The sequence below is a fragment of the Condylura cristata genome, unplaced genomic scaffold (genome assembly GCF_000260355.1).
Source record: "Condylura cristata isolate star-nosed mole 26May11 unplaced genomic scaffold, ConCri1.0 scaffold00036, whole genome shotgun sequence".
In the NCBI taxonomy this organism is placed as follows: Eukaryota; Metazoa; Chordata; class Mammalia; order Eulipotyphla; family Talpidae; genus Condylura; species Condylura cristata.
The window spans coordinates 4413524-4437184 of NW_004567137.1; the positions used below are offsets into that span (position 1 = coordinate 4413524).

The window sequence follows — 23661 nt, forward strand, 5'->3', positions numbered from 1 at the left end:
GCCTGCGCTTTTTCTGGGGGCGGGGCCGGTTACCCAGGCAACACCAGGGCTTAATCAACAGCGCTCAGAGCTCGGAATAGGCGAACCGCGGGAGACTTGCTCACCTCAACATGGTGAGCCCGGCAGAAGGGCAGTGTGGCGGGCGGGCGTTGGTCCTCTTTTGCCAGTATTGAATGATAAGAGCCTGTCGCATTTTAGAGGAGTGCTGGTCGGGAAAAAGCTCACACCCGTCATGGGCCTGGGCCTTCCGCGCCGGATGGGCGAATTGGTGGGAGTCCCCGAGCTGTTTCTGCAAACACAGTCGCAAGTGCGGTCAGACGGTGTTCCTATTCTCTCACTGAAGCTAAACTTAAAAATTAGTTCCAACCTAGTCACTTGCAAAACTGATAGACGTTCCCGTTACATTGCCCGTTCATTGCAACTTGACAAACGTGTTTTTTGTTCACTCTGTTTGAAAAGTTATTTAGGCGGTTTTTTATGGAAATGTGAATTGTATTGTGATTCTAGCTACTCAGCCTGCCCTGAGTTTACTAAGCACAGTAAAGTTTTTATTTTGTTTATCTGCCGTTGCCATGTCTTCTCAAAGTACACTCACCAACCGTTTCTTTCCTGTTTTCCTAAATGTACTTTCCGTCCTTTTACTACTAAAAGGGGAGTGGAAAATGTAGTTTGTTATATATTTAATTCCTCAATTAAGGGAGTATATAGAGTGCATTCTCTGTTCTTGACATGGTTCTGGAAGCCAAGAGTGAAAAGATGATTATCACAACCCCTTCTACCTATGATGGACACACTAAACAAATTTCTTGCAATGCAATTTCATAACTGCAACAATTGAAGCATCTACAAGGGAAAGAGAGGAAGCTGATGTAGGGGGTGCAGGAGGTGAAGGGCACTTATTTATTTTCAAGTTGTGTTTTGGAATATAAGCTTACCATAAATTGGGGGAAATGGGGAATAGAGCACTAATGAAAAGGAGGGAGTGAATGGGCTTTAAGAGGATTTTAAACTGCTGACTGGATTTAAAACTTGCAAACGCTAAACACCAACTTACTACTTTCTAACGGGTACATCAGTTTCTTTCGTAAAAGCCTCTTAGCAGTGTTTCTCAACTTGCGGTCCCTGGAACATTTGCTTTTACCACATGTGGTGTGCTTGATAAAATGCACATTCCAGGTACAGAGCAGACCCCACCAGATTTATTGTGTTAGTTTCCTCAGACTGCCAAGAAGCAAAGTACCACAAACTAGGTGGCTTAAATAATAAAAATGTATTCTTTCACAATTCTGCGGACTGGAAGTCCAAGGTCATGGTGTCAGGGGTCAGCAGAGCTATGGTCCCTTTACAGTGACTGAGGAGGGATCTAGTCAGACCTCTTCTAGCTTGGATAATACGGTAACTGTTTGCTGTTCTGCACATGGCACTCTCCTAGTGTTCCTGTGTCCCAAACTCTCCTTTTTCTCCTTTTTCAGTCATAATAGATCAGAGACCACTGTATTCCAATCCTTACCGCAAATTAATCCAATTCCAATCCTTATTTCAAATTAAAAAAAAAAAATAACAACCCAAATAAGGCAATTAATAACAATCCAAAAAAGGTAAAATTTTGAGGAGTCAGGGTCTAAAAATAAGGCTTCCAGGTTTGACTTCATTCAACCCTATAATATTTATGGAGTCATAATGTGGGCAGGGAAATGTGTCCACTTTGGTCCAGGAATACACATTTTTAACCAGCATCCAAGGTTATTTTTACATCCCATGAACTTTGAGAGCTACTGTGCTAACTATTGTTGTTATTTAGCACAGAGTGAGGACATGTGCTTCGCCCCAGCCTGCTTCTCAGTGAAGTGTTAGTGAAAATAACAGTCTTCCAAGCCACTATAAAATACTTGAGAACAGGGGCAATGCTGTTTACCTGTTGTATTGCATAGTACTGTAACATTGTTATTTCAAGATGGGTGTTAACTACTAACTGATAGCAAATATAATAATAAAACTAGAGCCCATTAGTAAAAGTGTTGTAAGAGCAGCATCTTTATTATAATCTTCAATGATGGAGAGTCCCCAATGTGTGTAACTCATTAATAAATATCTGAATAAAAAACATGCTGAAAAATGTTTGTACTTTTCAAGGTACAATCTACTGTTCATGTCAACTTTAACATTTATATTTGTTTTAAGACAAATTGCTGAATAGAGTCATTTCTATTACCTGATTTGTTTTCTGTAAAATCTGCAATTTTATATTATAGTAAGATAATTTCTTTATAATATGAGGTCATTCTCATACTTTCAAATTTGGCATTAATACCAATATCTCGCCAATGATTTCTTAGTTTTTGGAATGCTTTAGACTAGTGACTTCTTCATTGGTGGTTTAGGGCATTTTGCTAAACATGGATAAGGAGTGGTTGGCACCAAAGAGTGTAAAATTTATTTATGACAGATGCCTCAGTAGGTGAAATAGCTAGTTTTCCCCTAGACTTCCTTGTAGTTTTGTCTGAATTCTTTTTTGAAATACTTTTTATTTTGAGATAATTTTAGAATTACAGAAAATTGCAAAGATGGTATAGAGAGATCACTTATACTCTTTAACTAGATTATTCTGATTTTGTTATCTTAGATCATTGTGTTACTTTTGCTAAAAGTATATGAATTATTTTTAAAACTTATAAATTCTTTTGTCTTTCCAATGTTTAGGGTCCCAAAGCAAAAAAGGTAGGTAGAAATTATTCTCACAATAATTTTTAGATATTTTTCTAGTTATTTTGTTATAGTTTATAGTTTACTAATCCTAGTTTTTAGGTGCTAATGCTATTTAAATTATGGAATAATACTTTACAGGGCATATTTCAAAATGGATATAAAAAGACATTTCCAGTTTCACAAAGACTTAAAAAGTAGCATTTAAATTTTACTTGTGACTAGATTTGAGACTTTTTATTACTTGTGCTGTAGGAAGTACTGGATCAAGAACCCCTTTTCTTTATTCCGAACACTTAAAAATGTAGTAACAAAATCCTCTGTGACTTAAAATGGATCTTTAAAAATAATGCCTTTAAATGGGTTTCGTCGCTTACCCCCTTCCTCACCACCCCCAAATCTCCTTGAGTTTCAGCAGCAGTCAGGCTACAGCTCGAGTATTACAGCCAACATTTATGTGGGACACTAGGGCTGCAGTCTAGACAATATAGACAGAAAGAGCCCTTCAGCTGTATACCCAAAGAGAAAGCTGAGCTAAAGGGGAGGGGCGAGGCCCCCAATGCAAATGAGGGTTCCATGGGTACTGTTCTGATTTGCTGGTGGTTTCATTTTCTTCTGCAATCACCAGCCTCCTGGCTGCCCACACATGCCTGGTGCCTCTTGGGATGACACCATGCTCATTTTTCTCTTACACATGGTTATACCTATTTGATTTGGAAAAGTACTTTGTACAAAATTAGGTATACACTGCCTTTTTCTGTCACATTGACACAGGAATTATAATCTCTTGATTGACAAGTCAGATTTAACCTGCAGATATATTTTGCTTGAGCCAAAATATTTTTAAAAGTCTATTTGCAAGCTCTTCTCACACAAATGCAGTTTCCATTTATCCTTGAAGAGTTGGAAACTTAGTAACACTGGCCCTGCAAATGTGGGGAGAGGAAGCATATGAACACCGACCACAGGGCCGCTGCCTTCTGCAGCAGCTCTGATGAGGTGAAGACTTAGCATCTTCTATCACTACCTATTAAAGCTCCCAAAATGGCCACTCAGCTCTGCGCATTTCCCAGCAGCCCCCCACTTAGGAAATGAGGGGCAAATAATAAATACTCATGGAGCAAAATTAAAATGGCATAAAAAGTGGAAATTTCTTCCTGCCCCAACTGGAAAACCACTAATTTTTTTTCATACATTTTGTAAACATTAAAATACACACACACACCCTACATTTTATCCTCAATACTTGGGAGCATCTCCTACCTTCTGTTTTTCACTTGACTACACTGGTCTTCTTACATTTTAATACTACTGAAATCCTGGTTTGTTTTTTTTTTTAAACTTGTTTACTTATGCATACCAGAACTGGGGTACAGGCCAGAGGTATGGGGAGGGGGTGTGAGAGGACTCACCAGAGACAGCAGAATAGGCTGATTGACTGAAATATACTTCTGAGAGGAGCAGCAGGCAGGACAGGAGAGGTATGTTGCGCCATGTGGTTCACCTTCTGGCTGAGAATGGAACTCATGCTGCAGTGGCTTCACATAGCTTCATAGTGCTGCACTTTAACCCATTATGCCACCATGGAGGGCCCCCGATTTTCTTGCAGTTGGTAGTGTCATTATCATTGTAGTCTTGGATTGACGTCCATTTCCTCCAGAGAAGGGTGTGTGTCTGTCAGTCTTTGGGCTTACTATCAACCTGATATTACTTTAAATTCTCATCTTGAGTGTTTTGGGGCCACAATAATGGTGTGAGTCAGACTGAAAATCCTTATGAATTAGTTTGTGATATAAATTTTCAGGGTCGAGATGTGCACATTTCATGGCAATAACTTTCAATGTTGTGGGTTCATTTATCATTCTAACCAACCTGATGCAGTGACACCCATCTTGGGCTTACCTCCCTGTGTGGTAATAATAATTTAAAGGTGCATCTTACAGCAATGGTCTGGCATATTAGATGGTGCAAGTATATCTTGGAGACCTGTTTGGAGACCTGTTTGTACTGGCACATTGAGATTATATCATTGCATCATACTCCATCAAAAGTATGTACTATGATTTTATGTTGTCCCCATTTTTTGCTATCACAAACAAAAGGAATGAAATCCCTTATTTAGAAGGCCTTGCAAAGATATGGAAGCATATCAGCAATATTTATATTGTTGATTTAGTGGTGTTCAGGACAAAGTCCCTGTTCTTGTATTACATTCATTTTTTTTTAGCTTAATTGTAATAGTATTGGCAGATAACACTGTGTGAATTTAAAGTGTATAAAGTGACAACTTGATATTTATATATTTTGTTAAACCATTAAGTAAACTTACAGGTTACTGAACACAAACTTTACCTCATATATATTTACCATTTTGTGTGTGTGATCTACAATCTTAGCAACCTTCTGACTAGCTCACACTATTGTTAACTGTGGTCACGCCGTCTGCAGTCTTAGCTAACTTCAGTGCAGTGTTAGCTGTGGTGGCCATGCTGGACATTAGTTCTCAGAGCTTATTCATCTATGACTAGACATTTGTACTGTTCCTCCAACATCTGCTCAGCACCCCAATCCAAACCCTACTGTCTGTTTCTATTGAGTTCTGCTTTTTTAGGTTCCACATGTGAGCAATATCATACAGGCTCTTTCTCTGTCTTAGAGTCAAGGAAGTAAAAAATCTTAAATGTTCACATAATATATTTTCAAGTACATTCCATTAGGTTAAGATTCTGTGAGGAAAATGGAATGGAAATAGGAGTTCAAAGAATAAAAGGATTGAAATTTTTATTCAAGAAAACTCATTCATAGCCTTTAAAATTGTTGATAATGGTCATTACATTGCTGCAGTCTGTAGATCTCATTGAACTGATTTTAAATCCTGATGGATGTATTCAAAGAGTGACATGCAAGTTTTATCTCCTATGTCTTCTACCTGAGCATGCAAGCTTTGTAGCTGCTCACCTTGCTGTGAAAGTTCTGAATGCCAGTTAAAAATGTGTTGAGGGGCACAGAGTTTTTCAAAATTCTTTAGGGGATATGTGAATAAATAATTTAAAAGCTTACTGATCAACTACATTCTCATCACTTCTTAGAGTCTTCCCAGGGTCCCACTGATCCCTCCCTCCTCCAAACTGGCAGAATAACTCTCTGTGTATCTTTATGTTATTCATAAAAATACCTATACCATTTATAGGGGTACTAGCTTGAAGCAGTCTTTACATGTATGTTGTTGTGTAATCTGCACAACAATGAAATATTCTGTGTGGCATCATTTAAAGTGTGCAAACTGGGGATGAGTATTATTCAAATTGTATATACTATTATTACCACCCTTGCCTTGAATAATTTTTATTTCTATATGCTGCCTTCAGTGTGCTGAGTCAAGCTTTGCACATAGTGGGGAGTTTCATTTGAATGAGTGAGAGATTAGCTTCACAGACCCAATCGTGTTTTTCATAATTACTGTTTGAGAATTGTGTGTTTTAAAGTAATTTGGGTAGGTGGCCATTGCCTTTTGTTTGTTTGTTTGTTTTTTTATTTTATGTGCTGCTTTTGTAAGCCTGGCAACAAGAAAAATAAAATCACCAAAGCAGAACGACTGAGAATGCAACAAGAGGAGGAGGAAAGGAGACGGAAAGAGGAGGGTAAATGAGTCATTGATGCCCCTTTTTAAATCCACAATACTAGCCATAGGCTGGTATTTCTGTAATGGATTTTCTTAACTTCTCAAATCTCATGTTTTACATATTAGAGTATCCGGAAATTTTTGTCTATCACTTTCAGATCTATCTTGAAATAAGGCTGCCAGATCAAATACAGGATGCCCTGTAGTTTCAGATAAACTGGATAAGTTGGGATAAATTGCCCAATGCAATAGTTGTGATACATTTAAATGACACATACAAAAAGTTTTATTTTCTGAAATTCAAATTTACCCACATTTAAAAATATATATTGTATTTTAAACTCAATTATATTTTATAGTATATCTAAAAAAATGTTTTTTTTGACTTTTATTTGCTGAGTCTTTGTTTATATTTAATTGATAAAAGTAGAGCTTTTGGTGTTGATTGTGTATATGTGTAGAATTCTATAAGTCAAATTTCTTAAAATGAGAAGTCTTACAAGCAGGAAATCCACACAATAACCTAAATTCTTATACTTGAATAATATTTACTTACCAAATTTGAAGCAGACTTTTCTTTGTTAAAAAAATCAATTAAAATTAATCAAAATATCTTAGAAACTTAGATTTTATTTTAGGAATCTGAATATTTCAGTGGTTATTGCTTTTAGCACTAGGTAGAACATCTGTGGATTCAGGTTCAGGTTTTAAATATCTGTCATCAGATTCCATTTTTATTTTGTGTATTATCATTAGAATCCTTTCAAGAAGGCTCATCAGAAGAATGTAATATCAGAATCTATATTTTGGTAATTTTTTATTCAATGAAACCTATTCTTCAATTTAATTTCATATTTTGATTTTACTCATTAATTTATATTTCATATTTTGATTTTACTCATGAGAGCAAGAGCAGATTAAGGCAATTGTTTCTGATCATGCAGATAGGTTTTGAAGATTTGATCTCCCTTTAGTTACCCATGACTGACTGTCATTTTCATCAGTTAAAATCATTGGATCATTATAAATATTTTAGAGAAGAGATGATATTGTGGGCCCATTTTTGGGGGGGGCGAAATCTTGAGAATCATGTTATTTTTTAGAAGCAATCAAGCACTTTGTTCATTTCATTATAAAAATTGTGAGTGTTATACAATCTTTTACCACCACTAAGTTTTGAAAATATTTGAAGAAACTAAGGGCTTAAGAGTGGGATGATTTAATCATGGAGAAATTATTATCTTCTGTGTTCTTAGAGGAAATCCGTGTGAGATATGAAAGAGAAGAAATGGAAAAGCTTGAGATACAGCGAATTGAGAAAGAAAAATGGCATCAACTTGAAGAAAAAGTAAATAAACATTAATAATGTGCCTAATGAGGAATGAAGCTATATGCCTGTCAGACCTGTTTGATCATTTAATGTAATTCTTAACCATAGTTAACAGTAATATTTAGGCCCCTATGAAGTGATCTTACTCATTTAATCCTCCCATGACATTATCCTCATTTCATGATAAGGAAATTGAGGAACAGAGAAAATAAGCAGCATAGTTTTCAAGCCGGTCTCAGGCATATATCAAACTTATAATTTTGAAGCTAGGGTTCCTGGTCTGCTTTATAGACAGCCTAATAAGAACCAAAAACACAAAATCCAAATTCTACCATTTTTCTTTGTAAGTTTCACCTCTTTTTCATCTGAAAATTTTAAAGCATAAGTTCTGAAACATTTTGATCACTAGACAAAAGCCCATTAACTGTTAAAAATTACAGTCATGCCTCCATACAGGGAGCTTTTGTTTATGAGGGTTTCATCTATCGGTAGTTACACATTAGAAATTGAAACTGAGAAGTTTTGAAACGCTTTTATATTAATAAATATTGAATGTTCTTAAAAATAAACATTAGTAACAGTACATAACATTTTAAAAAAAGATTTATTTATGTATACAGAACTGGGGTACAGGCCAGTGGTACAGGGGCTATGAGAGGATTCACCAGAGACAGAGTGGGAGACAGAATAGGCAGCTCGACCAAGGGCACTGCTAAGGGGAGCAGCGGGCAGGTCAGGAGAGGTTTGCTGCACCTTGTGGGTCACCTCCCCGGCCGCCGGGGATCCAACTCGCACTGAGGCGGCGGCTGCTAGCTTGCAGTGCTGTGTCCTCACCCATTGGTGTGCCACCAGGGAGGGAGGGCCCTTAAGTAACATTTTTAAGAAAAAATAACGTCTTTCATTAGAGTAATGAGTAGAATTAATTTTTTAAATCTCTTTAACATCTGTCTTAACAGAAGACAATTGAAATCATATTTTATTTCAGAATTCCATCTGTGGCAGTATGTTGTTTTGATGGAATAAAAGGGGAAAATCTGTCCTCACACAGGAAATAGTTAGAAAAGGAAGAAATAATGTAATAGCCCTTCAGATAATTTTGGATGATCTGTTTGATGGTATATCCAAAATCAGAAAGTGGTGTTTTTTTGAGGTGCAGCCTGAAAGCATTTCAAAGAAACTTTAAGATTCTGTTACACTGAAACAATGATCTGAATTCATTTGTATCCAGGCACAATTTTACAGTATCATACACTGATTGCTTGGGAAAATTTGCTTCACTGGATTATTTGCTTCTAAATGTTAACACATTTTTATTATTCATTATTTTAAAAAATCCCACATTCTAGTATCATCCCCAAACCAGAAAAGTTTTTAAAGGACTGGGGGAAACTGCCAAGCTTGCAAGTGGTAGATCCATGTTTTCTAAAATTTGTATTTTTATTTTGAAAGCTTGAACTTTGTCACTAGCCACAAATACTTTTGAGTTGTGTCATGGAAGTGAGATACTGAGTCCATTCGTTTTTGAGAGAATGTCAGCCAAAACACTCATAATTGCAGAGGTGTTTATCTCTTGTCAGTGTTGTCTGTTGATACATAACCAAAGTGCCTTGCACATGCTTCCTGCTTTGTCACCCAGAATATCAAACAGATATATGCTTTACGGATGAAGTCAAGTAAAATTAATAATTTTCATTTTGTTGTCAAGTCATTCTTAGGTGAAATTGGCTGCCTCCCCTCTTCAAGATCACCTCGGAGAGTTTGTGACTTACTTTCTGCTAAGTGGTATCTGTGTAAATGTGAACTCCATGGAAAAGGCAAATAAGGCCTTATATGATTTTAAAAATAGATTTGATCTCACATATCGTGAAAGGGTGGTGGAGGCCCATCATGAATCTGCAGATGTATCTTTCAAGCCACTGTTTCAGATGAAACCTTTTGGAAATATCAGTTACATTCAAATTAATCTTAGTATTGGTTTTGAAAAAACATGCCTTGTCAAGTACATTTCAGATGCTAATTGTGAAATGCAAAACTAGCCCATCACTGAATCTATCCTTGTGAAATAGGATCTAGAAAGGAGAAAAGAAGAACTTGAAGAACTTTCTTTATTAGAGATGATTTTCCCTGAAGCAGAGAAAATAAAAGAAAACATCAGATTGCTTTCTCAGGTGAGACTGTCTTTTTCTCCTGAATTAATACTTTGGTACCACAAGAGGGTGCTGTTAGTCTGATAGCCTTTTTTTTTTTTTTTAAGTTTGAAAAAATTTTTAAATTTATGCATACAAGAACTGGAGTGTAGGCCAGAGTTGCAGGGGTGGGGGAGTCGTGAAAGGATTCAGCAGTGGGGAGCAGAACAGGTGGATCTATTGAAATCCACTGCTAAGGGGAGCAGCAGGGGAGACAGGAGAGGTCTGCTGTGCCATGTGGGTCACTTCCCAGGCCTGTTATGAACTCATGCCCCAGGGCTGGCAGTAGCTTGATAATGCCGTGTCTTTAAACCCTGTGCCACCAGGGAGCCCCCGATATCTGTCTTAATCCCAAGAAACTATCAATTTGCCTATAAAAGAATCTAATATGACAAAGCTCTCATACTGCTTGTAACAAATTAAATTGGCCTAGCTTTGCAGTATTTGCCAAAATAAGATCTTTGAAGTTTTTATAACCCATGACATGTAATATTTGATAAATGATACTGTGGAAATGATCTTAAAATGTAAAACGTGCATTTAATGCAATTGAGTATCACTCAAAATAATGTAACTTTGGACAATATGGGTGGTTATCAGCACACATAGGGAAACTATACTAATTATATGGAAATATGAGTAGTTATAATTCTAAGAAAAAATAGTTAAGCATGGTTACAAATGTAGAATTTGTACAGATTACAAAATAAATAGAAGGGCACATGCTTAAATGTCAATGCTAATGAACATTTAAGTATGATTTAAGAAATAGAAATTAACACAAGTGTTAGCCTTTACAAATAAATGGGAGTTGTATGATTAGAAAGGGAAGCTAAAGCTAATTCACACATAGTTTTGAAAAGAAAAAAATATATGGCAAATAGCTAGAATTTATTTGAATTAGTGAGGTAATGAAACTTCTTATAAAGAGGGATTTGGTAATTTTTACCTCAAGTAACTAGTCAAATCATCATAAGTTTTTTTTTTAACCTAAATTGCGGTTCTAAGAATTCATAATTTAAAAAAGAAATAATTTAATCTCTGGTTGAATTTTCATCAGAATGAACCTTCAAATTTTTTCCTTAGTGGAACCACTACCTCCAATGTGATGGGAGTCCTGATCCTTCAGTTGCTCAGGAAATTAATACTTTTATTAGTTTGTGGAAAGAGGAAACAAATGAGACTTTTGAGGAAGTTATTCAGAAGAGTAAACTAGTGCTACATGTAAGTACTTCAGAATTTACTTAAATTATCAATTGTCTGATATTGACTCTACAAATAGAAGTAAATAACACTTGCCAATTAATAGCACTGATACTTCCTTGGCTAAAGAAAAAATTATTTGTTAATCTTTTTGTTTTTAACTTTTACATCTCAAAAGTGTTTGTCATTGTAGGTAAGATCCACATGACAAAAATATGAAATATTAACTGTATGCTTGTCTAATTTAAGTGAAAGAAAACACATATTCATTTATCTAAGTAACATGGGGGAGAGTGCATGATTTTATCCTTAGCTGGAATTATCCACTGTTCAGTGATTCACTTCCCATATGTTTTAATTTTAACTGTGTGCTAGATATTTACCCTTTTAAAGGCACTGGGAATATGAAGATGAATAAGAATATTCTACTTTCTATTTTTGCAAATGGATGGATAGGCTTACTTGAGAGGCTACCATTTTACAATGAACTTAGAAAAAAAATGAATGAAATTTGAATCCATTATTTAGCTCAAGGGAAGTAGGGGAGATCTTGGGGGCCATAAAGCAATTTAGAAAGTCTGCAAGTCTGGGATATCAATCCACCCACCCCTACTGCTTAGCACTGGTTTCGAGGGCAGCGATGAGACAGGTAACTTCAGAGGCCTTGGATATGGCTGGGAAGCTCAAAACAGTATTGAGAATAATGGGTAAACTACTCTGTAAAGGGAGATGAGAAGACTTGTTTGGCTCATTGTTAACTTAGTGAAGGGAAAACTAAATCATCCCCACGGAGAACTCTTAATTACATATCAGTCCAAAATTGGATTAGAAGAACTTACCAGAATGCAGTGCATTCCCATCTGGGAAATTTGAAAGAGCAGTTAATAGACATGTATGACCAAACAAGAAGGACTAAAGATAGACTGGGAAAAAAAAAAAAAGTCCCAGAGGGATATTCACAAGAATGAGGGAGAAACAACGCCCAGAGACAATGGCTGAAAACTCTGCAGAATTGAAGATAAGAACTCTTAGATTTAAGAACAAATGCCAAGTTGGATAAATAGAGAGAAATCTGCTTTCAGACACACCTACATGATCGTAGAAACTAGGAGGTATCCATTTCTCTCCTTCTTATCTTCAAATGCTTTTTTGTTTCCAGTTCCTAGCTGTGTTTTTGTGCGTCTCCTCACTGTGATTTACTTCTCTGTGCTGTTCCGAGGTAGACTTTGTGGGTTCATAGCCTCCATTGCCTGCTTCAATCTGAATGCCTAACTTCTGAGCTTCATTTACACATGAAGTAACTTAGACTGTGGCTTGCTTGTGGTCCCTCAAGGGCCTAGGTGGGCCTTTCCACCTGACTTTCCAGTGGCTCCAGAGTGCTCTCTTGGCCCGTGAGCACTTGGACACCAGTGGGTTGGCCGCATTGTTCTTCCCCTGTACATCTTCTCCTCCAGGAGGGTGATGTGGCCTGGGGCTGGTGTCTGCCAGGGACAAAAGTAGATCTAGGGTTCCCCTCAGTGAGCTGCAACTGTTAGGAAGGGGATATAGAAGACACAATACATAGCAAGGAGGAAGGGAAGAAGACAAATAAAACAAAACATGAACCAGAAGAGAAGTCCCAACGTCATGAAATTAGAACAGGAAACCCTATGAGGAACAGAAAACACTTGACTCCCTGGTAAACACCAAGTTCCAAATAGCCAATCCCTTTGACAAACTCTTAGATAAAGCTTACCGTGCCAAGCATCAGAAATAGTAACCTGCTGAATTCTCAAAATAACCCTATGAGGTAGGCATTGTTATCCCTATTTTACAAATGAAGAAACTGAGGCCCAGCAGTATTCAATAACCAGCCCTATATCAGTCTGGGAAGAGCTGCTAGGCTGGAAGGCCAGCGTCAGAGTGGCGGACCTGCGTCCCTCACAGCACAGAGGCGGCGCTGCCTCTCTGATCTTAGAGATGTGCTCTGTTTGGTCTGTACCATGTTCAGAATTCAATTCTGCCACTTACTCATTGTTCCTGGATCATGTTTTACCTCAGTTTCTCGCAACAAATCAAGTGTCTCTTCTCTCTTCTTTGCCTGCGTGGCCCCTGGGCAAATGCCTACTTTTCTTAACTCTGTTCCTCTAAAGATGGAGGAGGTCTTTTTTTTTTTTCCCCCTTTGGCCTCCCTTAGGAGTTTATCTTTGATTTCTCTTATTAGTAAATTATATGCATGTGTGTATTTTTCCCCATTCATGCTGCTTGTTATTCTGTGGTTTGGTGATTTACATGAGCTTGAGGCACATTATTAGTGATTAATATTTCAAATACTTCTTCTGTTCCTTTCTCCTGTCCTATTCCTGATAGAATTCCCAGTATGTAAGTTATACCTCTTATGGTATCCCACAATCACTGGATATTCTGTCCTGGACTTTTTTTTCCCATTCTCCAGTATTTGGTCTCTGCTTTTTTGTTCTCAAGGATTCTTCTGAGATACTCTCTGGTGTCAAGATTTTCCTCAGCTGAGTCCAATCTACAAAGAAGCTCCTCAAATCATTCTTCATTTCTGTGAGGACATTTTGATCTCTAGCTTTTCTTTGTATGTGTGTTCCCCCCCCACCCCCACCCCCTTGGGATTCTCCTCTCTGGCCTTTCATTGCTGCTCAGTTCTGGTGCACTGTCTACTGTATCCACAGAGCCACTAGACTCCTAGGTAGTGATAATTCCCAGTCTGGTCATCCATAACCCTGACTTCCCTGCCATGTGTGGTTCTAATACTTGTGGTCGCTCTCTCTTAGTTGTGGTTTTGTTGGTTTAGCCTTTTGGTATGTCTTAATAATTTTTTCTTCAACCTGACTTGATATGCCAGGTACAAAGACCCGAGGTAAATAGGCCTCTGGTATGAGGCATGGGGGAGGGAGCCTTCTGTAGCCTGGAGTACGTCAGTCTGATAGTAAGCTTCTGTTTCTGGACTGTGACCTCACCATCTTCGTGAGCATTTCCTGCTCCCTCTGAAACCGGCCTGAATGGCTGGAGTGAGAAGAGGTAGGCTTCTTCCCTTCTCCAGGTCTATTAGGCCTTGGTTGATTAGTTTCTCCTGAGGGTAAGCCTTGGCAGAACAGTGTTGTTCCCGCCCCCTGCTGGAAGCACGAGGGGATTTTCATCTCCTATTTATTGCGAGAACCTGGCTGAGCTGGCTGCTGGAATTCAGTCTCCTCGAGGTGAGGTGTGAGCTTCCTTGTCCATGGCAGCGTCCTCTTGGGTCCCTTCCACTCCAGCTGACCACACTGAGTCTCCGACAAAGCCTTCACTCCTCAGGCTTTCCGCTTGCCTGGGCTCCCTCTTCCTATAATTTCTGCTGGCCCTGCCCACTCTAGGTGAGCCTACTTCTCTGTCTTTATTTCGGCCTCTCCACCTTTAGGGCAGTGCTTTGCCTTGTGTTCTCCTTTTATGCATCTAAGAAGACATGTTGATTTTCTACTGTCTTTAGCTTTTTCCCTGCTATTGGGATAGAGTGGTGGCTTCCAAGCCCCTTACGGTTGGAACCGGCCATGCCTCAGTTTCTCCATGTAAAAGAGGCATAATAGCTGTGTCAGCCTCACAGTTCTGTTGAGGACTACATGAATTAAAGCAATGCATAAGATACAGTTCCTGGCACATAATAAGCATTTAGTTAATACTAGTAATTCCTCCTCCTCACTTTCATTATGTTACGTATCCTCAGTGTTAGGTGATGATGAGACATACATCATCTGTAACTTGCTACTGAAAACTCTGTTACCATTCTTGAGAAGTCTTATAATGAGTGTTTGGAAGAAATATTCTTAAACTACCAACTAAATTCAAGAAAGGATTTTTGTGTTCTGGTGATGGTGTGCCCTCTCCCCTCAAAAGTGTTGGATCAGAGCCCCCTTTGACCCACTTGTTGTCAGAAGATGCATGTAAATAATCTTTTATTTTATAGTTAATTGAGAAATTGAAATTCATTTTATTGGAAACTCCACCATATGATTTGCAAAATAAAAATATAATCCAGTACCAAGGATCAATTCTAGAACTGCAGGAGCTCCTTCATTTTAAGTTTAATATTGCCACAGAAATTCTTCTCAGAGTAAGTGATTTTTTTTTTGTTTATCTGTTACTAACTTTTGTAAAAGTTAAAATTTTATAAGATAGTCAAATCTACTTTTATTTTGAAAAATTAAAAGGCTATGGAAAAGCTCAGAATAATTTAAGGTACACATATTTACCCAGATTTAATAACTATAAATATTTTTTGAGGAGATTTAAGGTTAGTTTGTTTTACATTTGCTAAGGTTTGCTAGTACAAGGGAGTAAATTATTTTCTCCCACCAGTTTACATTCTGTGGCTGGCTCCATAAAAATGACATATGGCAGAATAGGAGAAAAACATTTAATTTTGTACTTATGGAGCCCCTAGACATGGTGACCCACAAAAAAATCACAGCTGAGGCTTCTAGGCCATTTCCCTCCAGTCCCAGCTCCAGCCTGGGGCTTCAGCGGAGCAAGGAAAACAGGTGCTTGGTAATTGGATGTTTGTCCTGCTGAGCAGGTGGGTCAAGCAGATAAAAAGTTCTCTCTGGGAATCACTTTCCCATTGTGCCAGGTAGGCTGGCTAAACCCTTCTAGCTAATTAAGGGAGAGTTAGATGTTGTCCTTGAGTCACCCGTGTGTTGATTGCCTTCAGGTCAAAATAATTCAGGTCAAAAAGGGCAGATTTTAGGGAGGTGCGTTCCGATCCTTTTCACTAGGATTACTACTATGAAAATAAATTCACATAACACTGTAGTCTAAATAAATCAAGTGACACAGGTTATCATTAGTGGTAGTAACTGTTGTTTGCACTAATAATTTCCAAATAACCAAAAACTCTTATGATAGCTGAGAAAATCAGTAATCCCCAATGCATTCTGTTATCCTATTCAGGAATCAGTCTATGGAACACATCTTGCTTTTGGGTATTTCACTACTTTTTTTTTTTAGAGATTTATTTATTTGTGCATACAGAACTGCGGTACACACCAGAGGCACAGGGGTAGTGAGAGGATTCACAAGAGGCACAGGGGTAGTGAGAGGATTCACAAGAAACAGAGTGGGGAGCAGATCAGGCAGATCCATGAAGTACACTGCTGAGGGGAGCAGTGGGCAGGTCAGGAAAGGTCTGCCTCACCATGTGGATCACCTCCAGAGCAGGGGAGATTGAACTCATGCGGAAGTGACTTTAGCTTCTTAGTGCTGTTTTAACCCCCTGCACCACCAGGGAGGGGCCATTGTTTTGTTTCTTAAAATCTAGAACACAGTCCTCTAACCTTCGTGAAGAATATGTCATTTATTATTAATGACAAATAATAATAATGACAAATAATAATAAACATAATAATATGTTTATTATTAGCAGTAACATTCATTTTGTAATTAAGCAACTGTTTTATTGATATTGTAAGCAAACGCAAGTAAGAACGTGTATTACAGTTATTAGTAATGAAGGCTTTTATTTTAGAAAGAAAAAGTATTTAAGAAAAGATTGTTTGAAAACACTGTACTGTTAATTGGAAATGGAAATGCAAACCATGTTTCATCTTATTCCATAGAGAGGAACTAGAGCCTATTGGGGCAAATGTCTGTCTAGGTCTGGAGTGGGGAAGCGGATCGGATGGTGATGTTGAGTCTTGTGAAAGATGTGGCTGTGTTACCAGGCGAGTGACAAATGACAAATGGAGCCACATCCGCAGGGGCAGGTCCAGCTTCAAGGGACTCCTGCTGCTCAGATGTAGGATAATTTAACAATCAGAGTAATGACTAGAACTGATCACAGCATATTTACTGGCTAAGTGATTTAGTCTGTAGGGAAGTTCCAGAAGAAAGGGAGAACTGTTTTTTTTTTTAAAGACTCCACCTGGTAACTGCAGCAGAACTGTCAGAACCTCACCACTTTAACCCCCAATGCTTCGATTGAGTCAGGTAAACCACAGATTGCTTACTGATTGGGAAAACGTACTTTTCAGTGGGGGATGTGGTCACCTTCACCGCGAAGCTGAGTCCATGTTACTGATAGTGGCACTTTAGAATCCTCCTGGATAGGCGGATATGATATGATAATACAACATACCCTGTGAAATCTAGCTGGACCTCGCTTCCTGCATCCAGAATATAGAGAGGGTAGAGGAGCAAGTCTAAGGATACAAGGAGGAAGCAGTCAGAAAGGACACAGTGCAAGCGACACTTGCTGTCATTCACCTGGCCATAGTTAGCAAATGTCCCCATTCAACATGACCCAGCATCATGTCTGGGGATCACAAGCTCCAGTCCCTATGTCTAGCAGCACTTTGAATTTGCATGCCATGATGTTGCAGCCATACGGAGGTATTATAGAACTGGGAATTGTTGCCATGACCACAATTAAATAAAGGACCAGCATCCTGCCTTTTGAAAATAATTTGGCTTCTTAATAGTTCCCCCACAGGAACTTCTACCAGTATATTTTGCCGAAAAGGAGTCTCCAAATGTTTTCTTTTAAATAGATGCATATTAGCTAACCTAATTTTTTTTTAAAGATTTATTTATTTATTCATATGGAACTGGGGTACAGGCCAGAGATATGGAGGGTGAGAGGATTCACCAGAGACAGAGTGGGGAGCAGAACAGGCAGATCGACAAAGTGCACTGCTGAGGGGAGCAGCGGGCGAGTCAGGAGAGGTCTGCCTCACCATGTGGATCTCCTCCAGGGCAAGCGGGGATCGAACTCATGCGGAAGTGGCTTCAGCGTCTCAGTGCTGTGCTTTAACCCACTGCACCACCAGGGAGGGCCCGCAAACCTAATTTTTTAAATCCTGCAGGGTTAGCCTAAGTCTGCTTAAGTCTTCTTAAGTCTGCTTCCAGTCCCTCACCTGTATTTTCCCATTGTTTAAATCAAGGAAAGGGGAAAGCAAAGATGTACTCTTTGTCTCCATATCTTTTTATTTAGAAACAAAAACTTTGTTTCTTAGATGTAGGTGCTACTTGATTAATACATTGCTCATCTGATGATGTGCTGGTTCCCTCTTCCGGAACAGTGTGCTTTGTGAGCACCACTAAGAGCTTATGTGGCCGCTCAGCTGAGCCTTCTCAGGTGGGGGTGCCATCTTCTGTCCATTTCTTGTAGCCTCCAAAGCGAACACAAAATGACTCCCTGACCCCAAATAGTCCTCCTTAATTATAGCTGGTGGGAGATCAAAGTATTGGTAAATGTAAATTACTACAATTAGGTGTGTGTGGGGTGATTAGCTATAAATTTAATTCTCAATACTTTTTAAGTATTTACATCATAGCCAAACACATTAAGTCCTTTAAGAGGCTAATTTTTTGGGCAAACTGTAAAACTGAACAAAGGAAATCTGATTCCAAACCAGGTTGGGCAAGCCAGGGATAACTTTGATTGGCCCCTGGTCAAAAAAGCCCCTTCCAGTTTCCTCCTAAAAACTCCTAAAAGCTGACCTCCTTTGCCTCCTTGAATTTGCCTGTGGTTTCCTACCCAGCTTGTCCTGGATTGCTGTCCTTCTGGTATTCCCAAGTAAACTCTACTTGGCTAGCTTCAGACCTTAGTTCATTTCAAGGTGGACAGAGCTTTGTTCACGTACATTCACAAATTCCTAAGAACATCCATCAATTTATATGTTTAATCCTGACTATCCAGAATGGGATTAGTAAACCAGGCAGGGCTCATCTTGACTCCTTATAGTGGATAGGTTTTCTAAACTTACTCTGCTCAGAAGTGGGCTAAGTTTTTAGTAGCATACTCTACATTTGAATCAAGTGTGGGTGAAAGAGCAAATGAAAAGCTGTGATAAAGCTAATAACACTGATAAGGTTAGTGTACCAGTAACCCCCAGATGCTACCTGAGGAGGCCAGGAGCAGAGTGCATAGGTGACTTTTAAGAGCCATTCTGTGTCATTTGATGGAAGCGTCTGTTTTGTCCCACATTGCTCAACTATATGAGGTGCCCTGCTCTCAGATGGTGAGGAAATGACTGACCATGAGATGCCAGACTCTTAGAACATCTTTTTTTCTTGCAGCATGCTAGCACATTAGCAGATCTGGACAGTGGGAACATGGAGAAAGTCATTCAAGATGAAAATATTACTCTTTATGTGTGGGCGAACCTCAAGAAGAATCCCAGGTACTCCCCTGGGTGGTGGTGTCGTCAGGAGATAATTGGTCACATAGGACGCCAGGCAGAAGCCTATAGTAGTATGGTGCACTTGGGAACCATGTTGGTGAGTCAGCCTGGGGGTTGGGTGCTAGACCTGCCATCCCTCAAGAGAGTTACTCAGCCTGGTTGAGCTGCAGTGAATCATTACTAAAATGACAACCATATTACTTAATAGGATTGGGTGAGGGATAGATGGTGGTGCAGTTAAAGGCCTCAGGAGGGTGGACAATACAAACCCATGAGAAACAAATATATCAGTTTTTTCCCTTTCTCTTCATCCCCTTCAACTCCCTCCCTAATCCCCCAAAGAGGGTGTGGTACATGGTTTCTGCACAGCAGTCTGAGTCTTAAAAAATAAATGACCTTGTGGACTGTTGAAAATAATCATCTTCTATTTTTTAGATAATTTAAGTGATGTTTACCCAGTTGTTTTTCTTTTCTTAACATGTGTCTGAGCCATAATGAGTCATCACAATTTTCTGATCACCTGGCTGCTGCTTGATCTGAAACAATCCAAATTAACTTAATTAGTTTACAGTGAGTTTTAGGGGAAAAGATACAAGAATAAAAATTAGGAGGCCTGTATTCTGGGCTTAGCTCTGGAAAGACAGTCCTAAAACAGCAGGAATAATTGGACTTAATTTTTTTTTAAAGATTTATTTATGCATACATACAGAACTAGGGCACAGGCCAAGGGTGCAGGGGTGGTGAGAGGCTTCACCAGAGACAGAGTGGGGAGCAGAACAGGCAGATCAACGAAGTACACTGCTGAGGGGAGCAGCGGGTGGGTCAGGAGAGGTCTGGCATGCCATGTGGGTCACCTCTAGGGCGGGGATCGAACTCATGTGGAAGTGGCTTTAGCTTTTTAATGCTGTGCTTTAACCAGGAAGGGCCCTGGACTTAATTTTTGATAGTCAAAGGGAATAATAAAAATACTTTCCAAGTTCCATTTGCTGCAACATACTTGGTGGTATAAATGGAATCAAACAATGTGTTAATATAACCTAAAGGAAATTAATCTGTATGTTTTTAAAAGAATGAAAATAAAATGAATAACCCTATCTTAACTACCCAGGTTTAAGAAGAGGATTAGCTGCTATCATTTACTAAGATAGGAATAGTGGAGCAGAACAAGTCTTACTCTGATGGTGATGGGGGAGGGGAGTTTGCAGGGATGATGAGTCCAGTGGTGGGCTTGAAGTTTGAAGTACCTAGGAAATACCCAAGATATTGGGAGCAATCTGAGTGGGAGGTGTATTTTGGGAAGTGTTTAGCTTTTAATCAGTAAGTGAATTTTGGGAGATTTATGAAAACAAATTTTAGGTTATTACATATGCCCACACACTTCTGGATCACTTTAATGTCCATTCAGGAATGTGTCACCCTCAACCCCCAACCATGCCTAAGGAAATTTAAAATTCCTGACAATGTAAATACTGAGAAATGTCTGTAGTTTGCTAATGTCATGGTTGTGCAAACAGTAGAGTTTAACTTGGGTGGTGCAGCAGATGACACACACCTAAGTATCTGGAATTGTCTGTTGGGAACACCATCATCTGATGTCATGGCACAGTGACTGAAGCCCCAGCAACAGTAGTATCCAAAAAATGCATGTAGAGGAAGAAGAGGATGAAGGTCTATGCTGGAGAGATCAGTATCAAAATCTAAGGAGGGTTTGCAACAAGGTCACATAGAGGAGGCAGAAACTGCCAGAAATGGAAGAAAAGAGCATAGGCAAAGGGATCCCCCAAGAGTATTTTGAGGATTGGATCCAAATGCTGCAAAGAGAGCAAGGGCCAAGATTCAAACTGAGGTGAAGTAAGAAGTAGCGCTTCAGTGTAAATGCACAGCAGAACTCCTTTCCCGGGGCTACATTCACTTTGTTAAAATTAATGCTTAGGGCCCCTGTTGCCCCCCCGGCGGTGCAGTGGGTTAAAGTGCAGCACTGCAAGCTAGGGGCAGCTGCTTCAGTGCCCATTAGATTCCTGGCCCTGGAGGTGACCCACATGGCACAGCAGACCTCTCCTGACCCACCCACTGCTCTCCTCAGCAGTGTACTTTGTGGATCTGCCTGTTCTGCTCCCCACTCTCTCTGGTGAATCCTTTCCCTGCCCCCACACCTCTGGCCTGTACCCCAGTTCTGTATGCACAAATAATCTCTTTAAAAAAATAATGCTTAACAGGTACAAGAACATCCGGTTCTCAGATACAGAAATTGGATTTGATATTCCAAGGGTATTAGCCACAAGCAACATCGCTCTGCGAGTCCTCCACACTCACTACGATCACGTATCCCCCCTGTGCCTTGTGGCAGCATCTTTACAAGAGGACACTCCCACAGAAACTCAGCTTGTCAAAGATGAAGCAGAGACTGTGGAAGAAGTGGTCTACAAAGAACCCCAAGAAGAGCCTAGCCAGCCAGAGGAGGAGGCTAACTCCGTTCATGAGGAGGAGACAGAAGTCAAGGACCAAGATGTGGAAGTGCCACAGGTGAGGCAGAGAATGTGCTCATGTCCTGTAGTGGCGATGCCAGTGTCCTCTAAAGCTTCTCAAGGCTCTTTCTGAAACACCTAGAAATTGTCTGAAAATCAGTTGCTTGCCAGAGGCTGGTTTTGCATGTGTATTTTTTCCTTCTCTGCTATTATCTGTATTTATGGTCTAGACTCTTGCTTCATCATTCTCAAGTTCAGCCCAGGAATCATTCATTTTAACTTTAGGTACACTCCTGAAAAGTTTTGTTGCAATTTAAGTTTTGCATATTTATTATATTTCAGAACTCACTTAAAGGAGTTTGCCACTTAAACTCAAAGGAAGCCTATATATATGTTACATACTTTCACAAGTTGCTTACCTTTCAGTTTAAGAAACTAAACTGTTATACCTCTCTCAAGTTGAAACATCTCTAGATATATAATAACATATCATTTGAGCAATTTACTACTCATAATTCTTTGGTTTCTGTCTTTTCTATTTCCAGGCCTTTCCAGCTGCTTTATTTCCAGAATAAATTCTCTTTAGAGTGCAGTCATATTTTCTCAGAATTAAGCAGTACTGTTTGGTCATACAGAATATACATTTTAGGAGGGACCAGAAATATTAGGTTGTCCTTCAGGTTCTCGAGGGATCTGGAAGTGTTTTGGTTTATTGGTTTAATGCCTTTCAACACAGATAGGGTTAAGAGTTGTTAGATTGAATAAACATTTGCAATCAGATTGGGAATTATTAGCTATTTTAAGAACATGATTAATTAAAAAATTCTGACTTAAATATTACACCAGAATCTAAAATTAAGATTCCATGGCAGTATAGAAAATGGATGTGATGTGATGGTCTGTGCAAAGCCTAGACTTTAGAGTATATTTACTCTAAGAAGGTTTCTAAGGCCTGAGGGAGGGAAGCCCAGAAACCTCCATATAGCTCATATTTTCAACAGGTAGGAAGTAAGTAATTTGCTACACTTGCTATAGCTAACAAGTTGGAAGTGAGACACTGCTTTCTAAGGGTGGAAAATATTGACTCTGTGAACCCTGAACATAACATAATTTAAATATGTGGTTAAAAAAAAAATGAGAACCTGTTAACATGAAATAAAATTTGGCAGGATTTGTGATTGGGAATTTATGGAAGCAAACAGTAAAAAGTCTCTTAAGTTGTTGAATAGAAAGCAGGTTTGAAAATGTTTGGTCTAGGTTTGATGAAAGTAGTAAATCATATCTCCCCCTTAAGGTCATTGATCATAGTAAATATTTCATGGAAGCCCATCAATGTTTTATACAAGTGCTTCACATAATCTTAAAATTATGAAATAATGAAATGTATTGCTTGAAATATTATTTAAATTTGCTGGCGAAAGCAATTACTATGCACATATGTCTTAGTTAATGTGGCCCCATGCTTTGATTTTTATAGGTCCGTGAATTTTGGAAAGAGCTTTATAAAAAATATGCATATGAATTTACTGTGATACAGAACAATGCCACTATATATTTTTTGCAAACCATGTCATTGGTTAGTTAGAGTAAATTTTGTTCATACTCTTAATTTTATACTTAGCCAATGAGTTCAAAAGTACCAAACTAAGCTGTCTTAATTTGAATAGCTCTTATATGTTTAACTCTGTCTGGGTTTTCTATTATCTAATGTTTATTAAACTATTTCAACTAACAGTAATGAGCATAAGGGAAAGAAATAATATTCACAGGATGTTATTAGAAATGAAAATATGTGTTATACAAATGCTAGTGTTGATAATACCACAAAAGCCTTCCAAGGAAAAGGATTAAGTCTTGGAGAAATGCATGTGCTGTGGGATGTTGAGGCAATCTGACATCATTGTTTGGGAAGGAAACCCAGCATCATGATCAGCAAGTGATTAATGATAAGATAGAAATAGTTATCCTTTTCTGAAACTTCTTGACAGCCGGC

At 38.8% G+C, this 23661-nt stretch overlaps 1 protein-coding gene across 1 annotated transcript in view; it reads left to right on the forward strand.

Moving 5' to 3' along the window:
* Window positions 1-68: 68 nt before the first annotated feature.
* The window catches only part of CASC1 (cancer susceptibility candidate 1), a 73448-nt gene continuing 49855 nt past the window's right edge, over window positions 69-23661 (forward strand). The window contains exons 1-8 of the mRNA XM_012732781.1: window positions 69-113; window positions 6260-6344; window positions 7582-7673; window positions 9722-9823; window positions 10928-11065; window positions 14991-15137; window positions 19100-19203; window positions 21420-21726. Of these exons, the coding sequence (XP_012588235.1) occupies window positions 111-113; window positions 6260-6344; window positions 7582-7673; window positions 9722-9823; window positions 10928-11065; window positions 14991-15137; window positions 19100-19203; window positions 21420-21726 (978 nt within the window). The 5' untranslated portion in view covers window positions 69-110. The remainder of the gene's footprint in view (window positions 114-6259; window positions 6345-7581; window positions 7674-9721; window positions 9824-10927; window positions 11066-14990; window positions 15138-19099; window positions 19204-21419; window positions 21727-23661) is intronic.